Source organism: Nerophis ophidion, linkage group LG02, assembly GCF_033978795.1.
Source record: "Nerophis ophidion isolate RoL-2023_Sa linkage group LG02, RoL_Noph_v1.0, whole genome shotgun sequence".
NCBI classification, from domain to species: Eukaryota; Metazoa; Chordata; class Actinopteri; order Syngnathiformes; family Syngnathidae; genus Nerophis; species Nerophis ophidion.
This window is the reverse complement of record NC_084612.1, coordinates 73,900,873-73,920,927: the sequence shown is the minus strand read 5'-3', so window position 1 is coordinate 73,920,927 and position 20,055 is coordinate 73,900,873. Positions and strand designations below refer to the sequence as shown.

The 20,055-nt window shown below is 38.2% G+C and overlaps 1 protein-coding gene across 2 annotated transcripts in view; it reads right to left on the bottom strand.

Moving 5' to 3' along the window:
* prkcda (protein kinase C, delta a) overlaps positions 1 to 20,055 on the bottom strand; it is a 73,353-nt gene that overhangs the window by 35,306 nt on the left and 17,992 nt on the right. Inside the window, exons 2-9 of one of the 2 annotated variants that reach the window (XM_061890631.1) lie at positions 9,387 to 9,513; positions 9,129 to 9,328; positions 8,997 to 9,063; positions 3,935 to 4,091; positions 3,624 to 3,655; positions 957 to 1,042; positions 443 to 572; positions 270 to 370 (exon numbers count right to left, since the gene is read on the bottom strand). In XM_061890631.1, coding sequence (XP_061746615.1) covers positions 270 to 370; positions 443 to 572; positions 957 to 1,042; positions 3,624 to 3,655; positions 3,935 to 4,091; positions 8,997 to 9,063; positions 9,129 to 9,328; positions 9,387 to 9,495 — 882 coding nt within the window. In that variant the 5' untranslated portion in view covers positions 9,496 to 9,513. The remainder of the gene's footprint in view (positions 1 to 269; positions 371 to 442; positions 573 to 956; positions 1,043 to 3,623; positions 3,656 to 3,934; positions 4,092 to 8,996; positions 9,064 to 9,128; positions 9,329 to 9,386; positions 9,514 to 20,055) is intronic. The other variant, XM_061890633.1, reaches the window with a different exon arrangement.

The following is a 20,055-nucleotide window of genomic DNA, read 5'->3' as shown; positions in this document are numbered from 1 at the left end:
TATATATATATATATACACATATATATACATATATATATACATATATATATACATATATACACATATATATACATATATATATGCACATATATATACATATATATATACACATATATATACATATATATATACACATATATATACATATATATACACATATATATATATATATATATATATATATATATATATATATATAATGAGACTAGGGATCTTGTGCTGGAAAAGGCTGGCGACCAGTGCTGTAGAAGACTTGTGTACATCTCACCTGGCTGACTTGTGTCAGTGCTTCAGCGAGTAGCTTCTGGTTGATGCCACAAAGGTTCGCCACTTTATGCTGACACTTGTGGTGAACATTCATGGAGCAATCTGCCAACAGGACAGAGACAACATTACAAGGTACATGGCGGTAAGCGGGTCGCCGGGGGATGCGGGCCGTACCTTCACATTTCAGTCCCTGCTTGACAAGACCCCACAGCATACTCCCACAGTGGTCGCAGAAAGTGGGACTCATGTAGTTGTGCCCCTTGAAGCGGTGCGGCATGTCGATGTTGAAGCGCTCCTTCTGGAACTGCAGGGACAAACGGGGTTCGTCCTTTCCGTTACTGAGCCGTGACGAGGGAATCCGTACGAGGGCTCGGTGACACCTCACAGCTTTGCGCATTTGTCTCATTTCAGCTCCTTTCTCTGCTCCCTGTTGGAGCCCAAATTCTTGTTTGGCCTTTATAGAGCCCGCCCTATCTTGCACACTGTGTGAACATTTGTGCTTGATCATTTCCACACAATTCTTATCTAGGTAAGTCGCTCTTTCTTGATCCTTAATATTGATGACCAACTAGGATGTGGACCCTGCCTGCCTTTGTTCTAGTCTGACCTGTCAAACCCCTCCCAAATGTCATTATTGACGTAACATCTGGAGACATTGTATTACGTCAGTGTCGATTGTGTTACGTACCACAGTGTCCCGACTGTTGGCAGCAGTACCGGTGCATCTGCCGATGATTTTGTCTATGCATTTCTTGTGGATGGCTGCATTGCATTCTGGGGAACAAATCTCAGTCAAAACAAAGGGATGACAAACAGTACACACCATTACATACAAGGGATGTAACATTGTATTGCGGTTTTTAAATCCTCACAATAATGCCGTTGCATGTGACGGTATCAAACAAAAACGTGTGTAGTTTTTTTCTGGCGCTTTTGCATTGACCGGGCTGAAAATAACCATGACAATGACCAACATGGTAGGAGCATGGAACTCCGTAAAGCAGGGGTCAGCAACGATGACACCAGGTCGCCCGTAAGGACCAGATGAGTCGCCCGCTGGCCTGTTCTAAAAATAGCTCAAATAGCAGCACTTACCAGTGAGCTGCCTCTATTCTTTAAATCTTATCTATTTACCAGCAAGCTGGTCTTGCTTTGCTCGACATTTTTAATTCTAAGAGAGACAAAACTAAAATAGAATATGAAAATCCAAGAAAATATTTTAAAGACTTGGTCTTCACTTGTTTAAATAAATTCATTTAATTTTTTACTTTGCTTCTTATAAACTTTCAGAAAGACAATTTTAGAGAAAAAATACAACCTTAAAAACGATTTTAGGATTTTCAAACACATATACCTCTTTAACTTTTAAATTCCTTCCTCTTCTTTCCTGACAACTTAAATCAATGTTCAAGTAATTATTTTTTTTTTTTTTATTGTAAAGAATGATAAATACATTTTAATTTATTTCTTCATTTTAGCTTTTGTTTTTTCGACGAAGAATATTTGTGAAATATTTCTTCAAACTTATTATGATTAAAATTCCAAAACAATTATTCTGGCCAATCTACAAAATTTGTACAATCAAATTTAAATCTTATTTCAAAGTCTTTTGAATTTCTTTTAAAATGTTTGTTCTGGAAAATCTAAAAGAAATAATGATTTGTCTTTGTTAGAAATATAGCTTGGTCCAATTTTTTATATGTTTTAACAAAGTGCAGATTGGATTTTAAACAATTTAAAACATATCATCAAAAATATGTATTTATAGAGAGAAATCATTAAGATAATCAGTGTTTCCACAAGGATAAATATCATTAATTATTAATAATAACTAGGGGTGGGCAAATTAATGTGTTAATTACGAGTTAATTCATCAATCTATTAACGCCGACAATTATTTTATCGCACATTTGTGTATGTTGTTTACATGCTTTTATTTTGTTAACGCCTTTTCTTAACAAGATGGCGTCGCCCGGCTTCGAGGGGCTCTTGGTAAAGATGGAACATTTGGCAAAAATACCAGACAATTCTGCACATTTCCTGGCCGGCTTACAGCGTGGTCACTCCGGGATCACTTACGACCGCCAGACAATTCTGAATGTGGATAGATCGGGCCGTTTTGGACTGAATGACGCATGCTTGCTAGACCGGCTAGCTAGCATGGGAATACTTTGCCGGCTACATCCAGCGGCCTGTGAAGCAGCGGAGTAAATGTGCTGTCTGTCTATTTATGAATAATGCAGACCAGGAGTGTTGGCTGAGTTCTTAACGTTTGCTTTCAGAGCGTGCATATCACAACATACAAGATGCCGTCATGGCGACACAACCTATACCGGGCTACCGCGCATGCTCGTCACTCCTGTTGCATGCTGGGTAGGGTAGTTCTTTTTTTCCCAGGCTCATAACATCACAATATAGTACCATGTATATGTGTTCAGTTTATCAAAGCACCAAGCAAACAATCGGAAAATTCCCATCATATCAATTCCTAGATATGGTCATAATTTTATTAAGTGCACTACGCAAAATAAACACAACATTATTAATATTGCTACTACGGATAATTTGATCAAAAATTCCCTAAAACAGCCCACTACCTATTATATAGGTTTTTTAAACATAAGATCCCTGATTAAAAAAATGTTTCTGCTGTTACCTCAGAAATTGTCTGTTCAGATGTTATGATTGTGGCTCAGAGATTTGTATGTAGATTATATTTATTTTCCATAACAAACAGGATAACTTAAATACCCTGGCAGTGGCAATAAGCTTAAATGTTTGTATTTACATTTTTTGAGTTGATTTTCAGAAAATATGCTATTTAACTGCTACTGTTTAACAAGGACTGATTTAAATTGTGTTTGCACAACAAATGTTTTGGCGCTTTTGTTCATGTGGGAGAATATTCCAATAAAGGTGCACTACACACTACTTTTGATTTCATTATTGGGCTTTGCGTATACAATGCAGTTAATCGTGATTAATCGGAGAAATAGTGCGATTAACTTCGATTAAAATTTTTAGTCGTTGCCCAGCCCTAATAATAACATATAGTTAAAGGTAAATTGAGCAAATTGGCTATTTCTGGCAATTTATTTAAGTGTGTATCAAACTAGTAGCCCTTGGCATTAATCAGTACCCAAGAAGTAGCTCTTAGTTTCAAAAAGGTTGGTGACCCATGGGCTAATATATGGAAAAATATTTTTTTACGTCTCAAACTTAGTGGGTGCAGCTAAAATCCTGTTGCAGTAATTTGTCGTGCGGTTCATTCAAAAACAGACGACTCATTAAAGCCGAAGTTTGCCGGTTCATTCTTTGGGGGCTTCATGGGTACAAGTCAAGTGAAATCACTTACGTCTACATTTGTAGCCTTGCTTGTTGAGTCCCCTGTGAGGCAAAGGAAACATAATTAGTGTCATTACCTGCGATGATAATAAATGATGTTGATTCCTGTCACGCCAGAGCCAAAAAAGTGTTTAGGCGGAGCTCTGCCATCATTAAGCAGAACACTCCATCAGCATCTCAAGCGCTAATAGTTTCTTCAAAAGCATGACGGCAAGCAACGTGACAGAAATCAGGATGACGGATTGATCAGGAAGCTCTAAATATGTGCCCCTAATTCCCATGAAGGTTGGTTTATAGGACTAGAAAGTAGGCTGAACTCACCAGACAAACTCTCTGCACACAGAGCAGAATGTGGGCTGGCGGAAGAAAGTGGCGAGGAACTCGTGGTTCTTTATGAAGTGGATCTTTGCCTGCTTGATGGCACCTCGTCTGCGATTAAGGGTCGGAGCCTCTTCTTCTTTGGACGCCTGCTTGCTCTCTGCAAGAGATACAGGGGCAAAGGGCAATGGACAGACATGACACGTGGACATCTGCCACATACGTGTCAGTCAATTGTTTATGTGGACCCCCGTGAAAGAGTGCAGGAGGAGTGTGTGTGTGTCGCAAGGAAAACAAATATCGCTTTGATCAGTCTGGTATTTGATGAATGCGGATGTTAGGCCGCTGGAGAAAAAAAATCCTGTCACCCACTTTCCTGTCTTGCTCTAAAAACCCATTTTTCTTGCAAAGTCCAGAGGGGTCTCCACTCTCCAATCAACACACACAAGTCTTACTGTAGTTGTGAAACATATTCGGCTCTGACCTGCTTTACTTTAGTCATACTTGTATCATTTATGATTCCGCCAAGTGGTAGAGCAGAAAATGTAAAAATAATAATTTTTAAATGTCTGGTGGTGTACAGCAAATACTTTTATACATCCATCCATCCATTTTCTACCGCTTATTCCCTTGTGGGGTCGCGGGGGGCGCTGGCGCCTATCTCAGCTACATCTTCATATAATACTAATAAATGTGTTTTACTATTTAAGCACAGAGGTACTCGTTTTTAGTACATACCGTATTTTTCTGACTATAAGTCGCAGTTTTTCTCATAGTTTGGGGGTGCGACTTATACTCAGGAGCGACTTATATGTGAAATTGTTAACACATTACCGTAAAATACCCATCCATCCATCCATTTTCTACCGCTTATTCCCTTTTGGGGCCGCGGGGGGCGCTGGCGCCTATCTCAGCTAAAATCAGGCGGAAGGCGGGGTACACCCTGGACAAGTCGCCACCTCATCGCAGGGCCAACACAGATAGACAGACAACATTCACACTCACATCCACACACTAGGGACCATTTAGTGTTGCCAATCAACCTATCCCCAGGTGCATGTCTTTGGAGGTGGGAGGAAGCCGGAGTACCCGGAGGGAACCCACGCATTCATGGGGAGAACATGCAAACTCCACACAGAAAGATCCCGAGCCTGGATTTGAACCCAGGACTGCAGGAACTTCGTATTGTGAGGCAGACGCACTAACCCCTCTGCCACCGTGAAGCCACCGTAAAATACCAAATAATATTATTTAGCTCATTCACGTAAGAGACTAGAAGTATAAGATTTCATGGGATTTATCGATTAGGAGTGACAGATTGCTTGGTAAACGTATAGCATGTTCTATATGTTATAGTTATTTGAATGACTCTTACCATAATATGTTAGGTTAACATAGCAGTTGGTTATTTATGCCTCATATAACCTACACTTATTCAGCCTGTTGTTCACTATTCTTAATTTCAGGGGCGCTCACACTTTTTCTGCAGGCAAGCTACTTTTCAATTGACCAAGTCGAGGAGATCTACCTCATTCCTATTTATAATTTATATTTATTTATTTATGAAAGAGACATTTTTGTTAACAAGTTAATGGTGTTTAATGATAATACAAGCATGTTTAACACACATAGATGCCTTTCTTTCATGAAGACAAGAATATAAGTTGGTTTATTACCTGATTCTGATGACTTGCATTGATTGGAATTAGACAGTGGTGCTGATAACGTCCGCATTTTCAAATGGAGGAAAAAAAAAAGTCCTCCTTTCTGTCCAATACCACATGAAAGTGGTTGGATTTGGCATCTCATTTGTCCAACTTGCATACTCGTTTTTAAACACTTTGTTATGAGAGTAGCATATGTGTGTGGCCCTTTAATGTCTGGCAGCAGGTGAGTGACGTCAGTGAGTGTGCGGGTGGGCAAGCAAGTGAGAAAGCGGTCGCTGAGGGCGGGGGAGAAATACATTGGCATCAAACTCCGTAGCTTGCTAGCTTGTGCACGCTAGCTTTCTGAGACTCTTATTTTGTTATCACAGGCAGGATGAAACAGGTCTTTTATGGTGAAGACAGGAACTGTGCAGTCGGTCTTTAGAGTTTTGACAGTAGGTACGGAGTCTCTAGAAATAAAATGTGTTTCTCTGCGTCCGCCCTGTTAGTGATTTTTTTCTTAAATATGAGCTCGCAGCAGCCAGCGTCATCTCACAAGATCCTCGGGTGCCGAGAATGTCAAACAACTGACGAAAGTGAAGTCTTGGTATGATTGATGATTGCTCATTTTTATGTCTATTTTTTAATGCCTGGCTTGAGATCGACTGACACACCCTCCGAGATCGACCAGTCGATCGCGATCGACGTAATGGGCACCCCTGCTTTATTTATTTCAAATTGCCTTTCAAATGTCTATTCTTGATGTTGGGTTTTAGCAAATTAAATTTCCCCCAAAAATGCGACTTATACTCCAGTGCGACTTATATATGTTTTTTTCCTTCTTTGTTATGCATTTTCGGCAGGCGCGAAATTGTGTTAGATGTAAATATAAACAGAATACAATGATTTGCAAATCATTTTCAACCCATATTCAGTTGAATAGGCAGGGTACACCCTGGACAAGTCGCCACCTCATCGCAGGGCCAACACAGATAGACAGACAACATTCACACTCACATTCACACATTAGGGCCAATTTAATGTTGCCCCTTCCGCCCGATTGTAGCTGGGATAGGCGCCAGCGCCCCCCGTGACCCCGAAAGGGAATAAGCGGTAGAAAATGGATGGATGGATGGATGCTACAAAGACAACATATATGATGTTCAATATGATAAACTTTTTTTTTTTTGCAAATAATCTTTAACTTTAGAATTTGATGCCAGCAACACGTGACAAAGAAGTTGGGAAAGGTGGCAATAAATACTGATAAAGTGGAGGAATGCTCATCAAACACTTATTTGGAACATCCCACAGGTGTGCAGGCTAATTGGGAACAGGTAGGTGCCATTTAAACAGCTTTAAAACACATTTTTCGACACTGAATTTTCAGCTCTGAATTTTTACACACTGAATTTTTTTACACTGACTTTTAAAACACTGAATTTTTTATGCAAAAAAAAAAGTTTTCAATGAAATTGTTCGCATATTTCTATGTCCAAAAATTCAGCTCACATAATTCAAAGAGAAAAAAAATCAGTTACATAAATTCAGTGTTTAAATACACAAATTAACCTCAATATAAATCAGGGTTGTCAAACTAATTTTAGATCGGGGGACACACATGGAGAAAAATGTACTCCCAAGTTGGATGGACGGGTAAAATCACGGCACGATAACTTAAAAATAAAAACAAATTCGGATAGTTTTCTTTGTTTAAAGATAGAACAAGCACATTCTGAAAATGTATAAATCATAATGTCGTTGTTGTCTTTTTACACTTACATGTTGCAGTTATTAGTGTTCTATCTTTATTTGTCGTTATTTATATGTTCTGAATAAATGATGTGATAATGTTCATCAGCCAACTCATTTGTGTTCATTTTCAATATATCAAAATAAAAAAATGATATCTAAATCCAATGACAGGATGTTATTCATGTTGTTTGCTCATTTTCCTTGACTGGTGCACTAACATCATGTGGTTTATTTTTTTTTTTTTACATATGTAGCATTATGAATTGATTAACGTGGACCCCGATTTAAACAAGTTGAAAAACTTATTGGGGTGTTACCATTTAGTGGTCAATTGTACGGAATATGTACTGTACTGTGCAATCTACTAATACAAGTTTCAATCAATCAATCATCTTCAAAGATACAAATAATTGCTATTGCGACATCTAGTGGACACATTTAGAACAGCTGTTTATTTCATTTAAACCAGGGGTGCCCACACTTTTTCTGCAGGCGAGCTACTTTTCAATTGACCAACTCGAGGGGATCTACCTCATTTATATATATCATTTATATTTATTTATTTATGAAAGAGACATTTTTGTAAACAAGTTAAATGTGTTTAATGATAATACAAGCATGTGTAACACATATAGATGTCTTTCTTTCACAAAGACAAGAATATAAGTTGGTGTATTACCTGATTCTGATGACTTGCATTGATTGGAATCAGACAGTAATGATGATAACGCCCACATTTTCAAATGGAGGAGAAAAAAAGTTGTCCTTTCTGTACAATACCACATGAAAGTGGTTGGTTTTTGGCATCTAATTCATCCAGCTTCCATACACTTTACAAGAAAAACATTGGCGGCAAATTCCGTAGCTTGCTTGATTGACATTCACGGCGCCCGAGAGTCTTGTGAGATGACGCTGGCTGCTGCCAGTTCATTATTATGAAAAAATGACAGAGAGGAAGGCGAGAAACAATTTTTATTTCAACAGACTTTCGCGCCGTCCCTTCCGTCAAAACTCTAAAGGCCGACTGCACATTTCCTATCTTCACAATAAAAGCCCTGCTTCATGCTGCCTGCGCTAACAAAATAAGAGTCTTGGAAAGCTGGCGTGCACAAGTGATGTGCACGCCAGCTTTCTGAGGGATCGCTTGTGCACGCCAGTTTTCCGAGACTCTGTATTTAGTTAGCGCAGGCAGCATGAAGCAGGGCTTTTATTGTGAAGATAGGAAATGTGCAGTCGGCCTTTAGAGTTTTGACGGAAGGTACGGCGCGAGAGTCTGTTGAAATAAAAAGTGTTTCTGGCCTTCCTCTCTGTCATATTTTCATGATAATGATCTTGCAGCAGCCAGCGTCATCTCACAAGACCCTCCGGTACCGTGAATGTCATTTAAGTGACGTCTTGGTGAAGATTGATGATCACTAATTTTTAGGTCTATTTTTTTTTAAAGCCTGGCTCGAGATCGACTGACACACCCCCCGCGGTCGACTGGTAGCTCGCGATCGACGTAATGGGCACCCCTGATTTAAACATTTCGGCTCATTTTTAGACTTAAACTCATCCCGCTGGCCGGATAAAACCTGTTCGGGCCGTACGTTTGACACCACTGATATAAATCAAACACATCTGGTAAATAAACAAATATTGTGATTTTTTTCATTATTTTTTACCTGACTCCACTCCTTCCAAAAAGTACTGCACGGCCATCATAACTTTACCAGAAGGATGGAGATCCACCTAAAAAAAAACACATTTAGAAATTGTCACAATCTGACAAAACCGGAGCAACTGAGGTGTCTCACCCAGAATTCAATACGCCCGTTCGCTTTCTTGCAGCGTTCGGCGAGCACAGACACGCCCACCGTGACCTCGGCCAGCTGCTCCTCCGCTGTCTTCATCAGGAGTATCTCCAGCACACGGCCCTCGTAGATGTGCGCGTCGAAACTGGCCTTCCAGGCCGGATACATGGTGGGTTTGTGCTGTACCAGGGTCTTGCCTCGTTCTGGGGGAAACAAACAACGTGACTTTCCTGGGGACTTTTCTCAGGAGGATTTCCTTACCAGTTGTCAAGGCCTCCTTCATCTTGATTGCACAGAAAGGGGGATCGGATAGGGGGGCATGGTTGCCCAGCTCAAAGGCGTTGAAGGCGATCCTCAAGAAAGGAGGCATGGTGCCAGGAGTCACCTGCTGGCAAAGGCGCACAAAGAAGGGCGTGTTAACTGAGGACATATCATATGACAGCCCACTGCAGGTATATCCACTATCCGGGTTGTAATGCCACCGAAGTCTAAGAGGCTGGACGGGCGGCCATTTTCTCCAATGTTTTCCCTCTGAGGACATGTGGATAGACCCAGGGGGCGCTCGCACTTGTAAAGTTAAAGTTCCATACTTGCCAACCTTGAGACCTCCAAATTCAGGAGATGGGGAGCGGGGATTGTATATATTTTGAGGTATTTCAAATATATATATTAGGAGTGTGGGAAAAAACGATTCGAATAGGAATCGAATCTCATTTTTTTTTATTGATTTTTTTTCTTTTTTTAATTTTATTTATTTATTTTTATCAATCCAACAAACCACTACACAACAATACCATAACAATGCAATCCAATTCCAAAACCAAACCTGACCCAGCAACACTCAGAACTGCAATAAACAGAGCAATTGAGAGGAGACACAAACACCACACAGAACAAACCAAAAGTAGTGAAACAAAAATGAATATTATCAACAACAGTATCAATATTAGTTATAACTTCAGCATAGCAGTGATTAAAAATCCCTCATTGACATTATCATTAGACATTTATTAAAATAATAAAAAAGAACAATAGTGTCACAGTGGCTTACACTTGCATGGCATCTCATAAGCTGGACAACACACTGTGTCCAATGTTTTCACAAAGATAAAATAAGTCATATTTTTGGTTCGTTTAATAGTTAAAACAAATTTACATTATTGCAATCAGTTGATAAAACATTGTCCTTTACAATTATAAAATCTTTTTTTTTTTTTTAAATCTACAACTCTGCTAGCATGTCAGCAGACTGGGGTAGATCCTGCTGAAATCTATGTATTGAATGAATACAGAATCGTTTTCAATCGGAAAAATATCGTTTTTGAATCGAGAATCGCGTTGAATCGAAAAAAATCGATATATTATCGAATCGTGACCCCAAGAATCGATATTGAATCGAATCGTGGGACACCCAAAGATTCGCAGCCCTAATATATATATATATATATATATATAAATATATATATATATATATAAATATATATATATATATATATATATATATATATATATATATAAACTGTTCATGAGCGAGTATATCCGTTCGGCCACCGTGTTTAATGAAGAAGTCTGATATACAAAATTTGCAGGCAGCATAGCCCTTCCCCTTTGAGCTGTATATATACATATATATGTGTATATATACATATATACTGTATATGTATGTATATGCATGTATATGTATATATATATAGACATTTATATGTATATACACACACACGCATATATATATGCACAGTACATATATATATACACATATATATACACTATAAATATATATATATATATATATATATATATATATATATATATATATATATATATATATATATATATATATATATATATATATATATATATATATATATAAAAACTGTTCATGAGCGAGTATATCCGTTCGGCCACCGTGTTTAATGAAGAAGTCTGATATACAAAATTTGCAGGCAGCATTCCCCTTCCCCTTTGAGCTGTCCTGGATGAACTGAAATTGTTTCTTCCAATTATTTTGGAACTTGCAAGCGTACTTCTACTTCTTACTCGTCGTCGCCATGTCTCTTCTTCGTTTCTGTTATGTTTTTGGACATTACTTCTTGACGTGGTTTTGAAGCAATGCATGATGGGAATCCGGATGTTGTGTGTCAGTGTATTAACGTGCCGCCCGGAAGCTTTGTGCCTGCCTACTTTATGGCTTATAGATAACAGAGACATATATAATAGTCTCCTTTTCAGGTGAGAGAGGACGCTAAAGGCACTGGCTTTAGGGAGAAATCGGGAGAAATTCGGGAGAATGGTTGCCCCGGGAGATTTTTGGGAGGGGCACTGAAATTCGGGAGTCTCCCGGGAAAATCGGGAGTGTTGGCAAGTATGCCAATGATTGTCACACACACACTAGGTGTGGCAAGATTATTCTCTGCATTTGACCCATCACCCTTGAGCACCCAATCTGCATTTGACCCATCACCGTTTAACCCCCAATTCCAATCCTTGATGTTGAGTGCCAAGCAGCGAGGTAATTGGTACCATTTTTATAGTCTTTGGTGTGACTCAGCCGGGGTTTGAACTCACAAGCTACTGATCTCAGGGCGGACACTCTAAGCACTAGGCCACTGATGGTAGTTGGGTCCTTTTGGTCCTGGACTGCCTTCACATTGCACCAAACAAAGTACTTACAGAGCACACCACTGTAGTCTGTTTTAAAAATGGAAAGTGTGAACACAAACAGGAGATAGGGTGCATTCTAAAAGATCAATAAAGATCTGGTGGTTGCAGGGACAGTGACATGTCAAAGGGTTAGGGGGCACAATACTCGATTCCCCCCTGGGTACTGGGCCCAGCGCTATGCCACGGCTCTCTAAGACTGATCGATACCGGACGTGAGGTATACGTTACACTTTTACCCTCCTACAGACACAGGATGGAAACATTGTATAACAATTGTTTGGAGCAGCTTTTCATCAGACTCCTCTTTGCTGACATGTTCAGTTCAGTTCAGTTTCAGTTTTTTTGCAACATGCATACAATACAATGTAATGCATGGGTGTCAAACTCTGGCCCGCGGGCCAAAACTGGCCCGCTGTGTAATTTAACTTGGCCCTTGAGGCGATATCAATTTAGCATTAGAGCTGGCCCGCCGGTGTTATACAGTGTCGGTGTCGCTGTAACAGCGCATTCACCGCTAATACTCATACTTGCCAACCCTCCTAATTTTCCCGGTAGACTCCCGAAGTTCTGTGCCCCTCCCGAAAATCTCCCCGGGCAACCATTCTCCCGAATTTCTACCGATTTCCACCTGGACAACTATATTGGGGGCGTGCATTTAAGGCACTGCCTTTAGCGTTCTCTACACCCTTTCGTCACGTCCGCATTTCATCCATACTAACAGCGTGTCACATAATATTTGTGGCTCTTACACACACACACAAACACACACACACACACACACACACAAGTGAATGCAAAGCATACTTGGTCAACAGCCATACAGGTCACACTGAGGGTGGCCGTATAAACAACTTTAGCACTGCTACAAATATGCGCCACACGGTGAACCCACACCAAACAAGAATGACAAACACATTTCGGGTGAACAGACCGCAAACCGCGCATCTCTAATATATACATTATGTATGTATATATCCATCCATCCATTTCTACCGCTTATTCCCTTCTGGGTCGCTGGGGGCGCTGGAGCCTATCTCAGCTACAATCGGGCGGAAGGCGTCGTACACCCTGGACAAGTCGCCACCTCATCGCAGGGCCAACACAGATAGACAGACAACATTCACACTCACATTCACACACTAGGGCCAATTTAGTGTTGCCAATCAACCTATCCCCAGGTGCATGTCTTTGGAAGTGGGAGGAAGCCGGAGTACCCGGAGGGAACCCACGCAGTCACGGGGAGAACATGCAAACTCCACACAGAAAGATCCCGAGCCCGGGATTGAACCCAGGACTGCAGGACCTTCGTATTGTGAGGCAGACGCACTAACCCGTGTTCCACTTTTCTGCCCATATGTATATATATATATATATATATATATATATATATATATATATATATATATATATATATATATATATATATATATATATATATATATATATATATATATATATATATATATATATATATATATATATATGTAAGTATACAGTGGACATGCACCTACCATGAAAATTTCAGACCCCTCCATGATTTCTAAGTGGGAGAACTTGCAAAATAGCTGGGTGTTCAAATACTTATTTTCTTCACTGTCTGTGTGTATATATATATATATATATATATATATATATATATATATATATATATATATATATATATATTTCCACACAATCATTTACAATCACATTCATACCTATGGACAATTTACAGTGTCTAATTAACTCCCCACACAGTTAATTTGAAGACGCACACGGAGTACAGTAAGACGTTATATTCAAAATGAGGGGAGTTTACACAGACTCGAACTTAAAACAACTTTCTCTTCAACTTTCTCTCTTTCGCCGGGCGTCCACTCTGTTCAGGTGCGCGACCAGCTGTCGCGCTGCTGAAAGTGGAAGTGAAGTGAATTATATCTATATCCTGTTTTTTTCTCTAGAGACTCTAAGCGCTTCACATTGTGAAGCCCATTATCGACATCTCAAAGCGACATTTAAACCAGTGTGGGTGGCACTGGGAGGAGGTGGGTAGAGTGTCTTGCCCAAGGACACAACGGCAGTGACTAGGTTTGCGGAAGCTGGAATCAAAGCTGAAACCCGCAAGGCCGCTAAATTGTTTTTTGTTTTTTTTTTCCCCTTGGCCTCAGTCTGCACCTCCTCTCCAGGGCCCAGGCTAAGACCGATTTTTTTATTTTATTTTAATCTTCTATTTTTTTTAATTTTTTATTTCTCCCATCCTCCCTCTTTGTTTACCTTTATCTCATCTTTTTTTGTAAGGGGCGCTGGAAGCCGGCAGACCCGTCAGCGATCCTGTTCTGTCTCCCTGTAATGTTTGTCTGATCTTGAATGGGATTGTGCTGAAAATTTTAATTTTCCTGAAGGAACTCTCCTGACGGAATGAATAAAGTACTATCTAATCTAATCTAATCCAAATATAGCATTTGAGAACATCCATCCATCTATTTTCTACCGCTTATTCCCTTTTGGGGTCGCGGGGGGCGCTGGCGCCTATCTCAGCTGCAATCGGGCAGTTTTATGATATAGGTATTTTGGCCAAAAGTATGTATATAATTGACTATATAGACTGGAGCCTCATGTGGCTCTTTAGCGCCGCCCTAGTGGCTCCTTGGAGCTTTTTCAAAAATATATGAAAAATGTAAAAAAGATGAGAGGAAAAAAAAAATGTTTTTGTTTTAATATGGTTTCTGTAGGAGGACAAACATGACACAAACCTCCCCAATTGTTATAAAGCACACTGTTTTTATTAAACATGCTTCACTGATTCGAGTACTTGGCGAGCACTGTTTTGTCCTACTAATTTTGGCGGTCCTTGAACTCACCGTAGTTCGTTTACATGTATAACTTTCTCCGACTTTCTAAGACGTGTTTCATGCCGCTTCTTTTTCTGTCTCATTTTGTCCACCAAACTTTTAACGTTGTGCATGAATGCACAAAGGTGAGTTTTGTTGATGTTATTGACTTGTGTGGAGTGCTAATCAGACATATTTGGTCACTGCATGACTGCAAGATAATAGATGCTAACATGCTATTTAGGCTAGCTGTATGTACATATTGCATCATTATGCCTCATCTGTAGCTATATTTGAGCTCATTTGGTTTCATTTAAGTCCTCTTAATTCAATTTATATCTCATGACACAATCTGTATGTCATATAGCTTTTATTCTTTTGCGGCTCCAGACGGATTTGTTTTTGTATTTTTGGTCCAAAATGGCTCTTTTAACATTTTGGGTTGCCGACCCTTGATATAGAGCAGTGGTTCTCAACCTTTTTTCAGTGATGTACCCCCTGTGAACATTTTTTCAATTCAAGTACCTCCTAATCAGAGCAAAGCCTTTTTGGTTGAAAAAAAAAAAAGAGATAAAGAAGTAAAATACAGCACTATGTCACCAGTTTCTGATTTATTAAATTGTATAACAGTGCAAAATGTTGCTCATTTGTAGTGGTCTTTCTTGAACTATTTGGGAAAAAAGATAAAAAAATAACTAAAAACTTGTTGAAAAATAAACAAGTGATTCAATTATAAATAAATATTTCTACACATAGAAGTAATCATCAACTTAAAGTGTCCTCTTTGGGGATTGTAATAGAGATCTATCTGGATTCGTCAACTTAATTCTAAACATTTCTTCACAAAAAAAAAGAAATCTTTAACATCAATATTTATGGAACGTGTCCACAATAAAATCTAGCTGTCAACACTAAATATTGAATTGTTGTGTTTTTTTTCACAGTTTATGAACTTAAATTCATATTTTGTTGAAGTAATATTCAATTAATATATGTACAAAGGATTTTTGAATTGCTGTTATTTTTAGAATATTTAAAAAAAAATTCACGTACCCCTTGGAATACCTTCAAGTACCCCCAGGGGTACACGTACCCCCATTTGAGAACCACTGATATAGAGTATATCCATCTATTCAATCCATCCATACATTTTCTACCGCTTATTCCCTTTGGGGTCGCGGGGGGAGCTAGTGCCTATCTCAGCTACAATCGGGCGGAAGGCGGCGTACATCCTGGACAAGTGTCTTGCCCAAGGACACAACGGCAGTGACTAGGATGGCGGAAGCGGGGATTGAACCTGCAACCCTCAAGTTGCTGGCACGACTGCAAAACATTTTGTACGATTCCATGCTCCCAACCTTGTGGGAACAGTTCGGGCCCCTTCCTCTTCCAACATGACTGTGCACCAGTGCACAAAGGAAGGTCTATAAAGACATGGGTGACAGAGTCTGGTGTGGATAAACTTGACTGGCCTGCACAGAGTCCTGACCTGAACCCGATAGAACACATTTGGGATGAATTAGAACAGAGACTGAGGGCTTTCTCGACCAACATCAGTGTGTGACCTTTTGGAAGAATGATGGAAATTTCCTATAAACCAGGGGACACAAACGCGGTGCCCACAGGCACCAGGTCGCCCGCGGGCACCAGGTCGCCCGCTGGCCTGTTCTAAAAAGAGCTCAAATAGCAGCACTTACCAGTGAGCTGCCTCTATTTTTTTAAATGGTATTTATTTACTAGCAAGCTGGTCTCGCTTTGCTCGACATTTTTAATTCTAAGAGAGACAAAACTCTAATAGAATTTGAAAATCCAAGAAAATATTTTTAAAGACTTGGTCTTCACTTGTTTAAATAAAATCTTTTTTTTTTTTGACTTTGCTTCTTATAACTTTCATAGAGACAATTTTAGAGAAAAAATACAACCTTAAAAATGATTTTAGGATTTTTAAACACATATACCTTTTTACCTTTTAAATTCCTTCCTCTTCTTTCCTGACAATTTAAATCAATGTTCAAGTAAATGTATCTTTTTTATTGTGAAAAATAATAAATATATTTAAATTTGATTCCTCCTATTAGCTTCTGTTTTTTCGATGAAGAATATTTGTGAAATATTTCTTCAAACTTATTACGATTAAAATTTTAAAAAAAATATTCTGGCAAATCTAGAAAATCTATAGAATCTTTTGAATTTCTTTTAAAAATTTTGTTTTGGAAAATCTAGAAGAAATAATGATTTGTCTTTGTTAGAAATATAGCTTGGTCCAATTTGTTATATATTCTAACAAAGTGCAGATTGGATTTTAACCTATTTAAAACATGTCATCAAAATATATATTTATTGTGAGAAATCGTTAAGATGATCAGTGTTTCCACAAAGATAAATATCATTAATGATTAATAATAACATAGAGTTAAAGGTAAATTGAGCAAATTGGCTATTTCTGGCAATTTATTTAAGTGTGTATCAAACTGGTAGCCCTTGGCATTAATCAGTACCCAAGAAGTAGCTCTTGGTTTCAAAAAGGTTGGTGACCCCTGCTATAAACACACTCGACAACGTTGTGGAGAGCCTTCCTGGAGAATTGAAGCTGTAATAGCTGCAAAAGGTGGACCCACATCATATTGAACCCTATGGGTTAGGAATAGGATGGCACTTCAAGTTCATATGTGAGTCAAGGCAGGTGGCCAAATACTTTTGGCAATATAGCGTATATGCTGACAGTGGCAAAAATCAATAACAGGTTTCATGCATGCCTGACCCATTTCTTGCAAGAATGTGTACAGTACGAGCAGATGCAGATGACTATGAAATGACTGCTTTTGTGGAGGACCATAAAGTCATCATTCTTGCTGTCTGCCACCGCTGTTCAGTCACTACGTAGTTCGCCTTAAAGGCAGCAGCTAAAAAGATGGAGGACATGCCTGCGCGACGCAAAGCCAGCCTCAACATGTCCGCGCTCCAGCAACGAGCCTTCACAGGAAGCTTTGCAATTCCTGAAGCCATGACCGCCCACACTGAGGCCAGAAAAGTAAGGCACGGAAAAGGAACACGGGGAAGAAAATGTGCAGCAAGAACGAGAAGTGGTGTGTGTCTGTGTGTGTGTGTTCCGCACCAAAGTCACTATTGACCGTGGTGATTGGGTTTTGCACGACAATCGATACACACACTGCACTGTGTGATTGAGGCCAGTAAAGATTGATTGCCCCGCAAACTGTCAATGCACACTTTTGTTTTAGAATAAAAGATGATGTCACATAACTGAAAAAAAAAAAAAAAAAAAACACATATTGCAGCGTGTGAGTGACACAAACGTGTGGTTGCCGGCGAAGACTCTTACTTCACTGTTGCACACACCATCTTTGCTAACAGCTTTTGTGATTGCAAAAAAAAAAAAAAAAAAAAAAACAGTCGGCGTGCGATCATCCAGCTCTGGAACACAACTGTCTAAATGATAACTGCAATAAACGTGGTAAGTATTACGGTTGTAAATTTAAATGATCCAAAACCACATTTGACCAACTCATGGAGGTTCATTTGTGTCTTTATTACAAAGGCTTTTTTTGACATGGAATTTATGTAACTAACTTTTTTTTTGCATTACAATATTGTGAACTGAATTTTGTTTACATCAAATTATGCTGACAATTTAATTGAAAAATAGATTAGTGTTTTAAAATGATGTGAATAATAATTTAGTATACAAACATTCAATGTATAAATATTTAGTGTAAAAAAATTCAGTGCATAAAAATTCAGTGTATGAATATTCATTGTAAAAAAAAAATCAGTGTATAAAAATTCACTGCTGAGATAGGCGCCAGTGCCCCCCGCGACCCCGAAAGGGAATAAGCGGTAGAAAATGGATGGATGGATGGATGTAAAAATATTCAGTGTAGAAAAATCTGTGTAAAAAAATACAGTGTTAAAAATGTCAGTGTAAAGATTTCAGTGTATAAAAATTTACTGTATAAATATTCAGGGTATAAAAATTCAGTGTCAAAAAATTCAGAGTTAAAAAATTCAGTGCATTAAAGGTTCACTGTATAAATATTCAGTGTACAAAAATCAGTGTATAAAAATTCAGTGTAAAACAATTCAGAGTTCAAAAATTCAGCGTAAAAAATTCAGCGCGCTAAAAATTCAGCGGACAAAAACCATTGTATGAAAATTCAGTGTAAAACAATTCAGAGTTAAAAAATTCAGTATAAAAAATTCCGTGCATAAAAATTCACTGTATAATTATTCAGTGTACAAAATCTGTGTAAAAATGCAGCGTTAAAAATTTCAGTGTAAAAAACTTAAATGCATAAAAATTAACTGTATAAATATTCAGTGTCAAAAAATTCAGTGTTAAAACATTCAGTTTAAAAAATTCAGTGCATAAAAAGATCACTGGATAAATATTCAGTGCACAAAAATCAGTGGAAAAAAATTCAGTGGAAAAAATTCAGTGCGTAAAAATTCACTGTATAAATATTCAGTGGACAAAAATCAGTGTATAAAAATTCAGTGTAAAAAAATTCTGTGAATAAAAATTCAGAGTTAAAAAATTCAGTGTAAAAAATTCAGTGCATTAAAAATTCACTGGAGAAATATTCAGCGGACAAAAACCATTGTATAAAAATTCCGTGTAAAAAATTCCGTGCATAAACATTCACTGTATAATTATTCAGTGTACAAAATTAGTGTAAAAAATGCAGTGTTAAAAATTTCAGTGTAAAAAACTTAAATACATAAAAATTAACTGTATAAATATTCAGTGTCAAAAAATTCAGTGTTAAAACATTCAGTTTAAAAAATTCAGTGCATAAAAAAAATCACTAGATAAATATTCAGTGCACTAAAATCAGTGTAAAAACATTCAGTGTAAAAAATTCAGTGTGTAAAAATTCACTGAATAGATATTCAGTGGCCAAAAATCAGTGTATAAAAATTCAGTGTAAAAAAAATTCCGTCCTAAAGACAGAAAGAAATATGCTGCATCAGGAAGCAAGACTCAGTTCTGGTAAATCAAAACTAAAGCAGTCAAGCATGTCTCAGAGCCAGCCCAAGAGGTGCCAAGTTTGAAGTCACGTGACTTTGATTGCTTCTGTCTTAATTTATCGGAAGTGAGTCTTGGATGTAGAAAAAGCAAATTTTAGAATTTTTTTTTTACAGTGAAATGTTTTGCGCTGAATTTTAAAACACTGAATTTAATTTCAATAAAATGGTCAGCATAATTTAATGTAAAAGAAAAACACCTCCATACTCCCAGACTGACAGGCGTTAGTTCGCTAGCTTAAATGCTTACATGAAAACAAGAGACATGAACGTCTTTCCCCATTCAGAAAGGACAAACCCCAATCTAAACTTCTATAAACAGATAACTATCTGGGCAAATAAGATATTCAAATGTGTACAATGAACCTGCAAAATAGTGATCATTCTAAATTCAGAAGAATATGGAGGTGGTATTA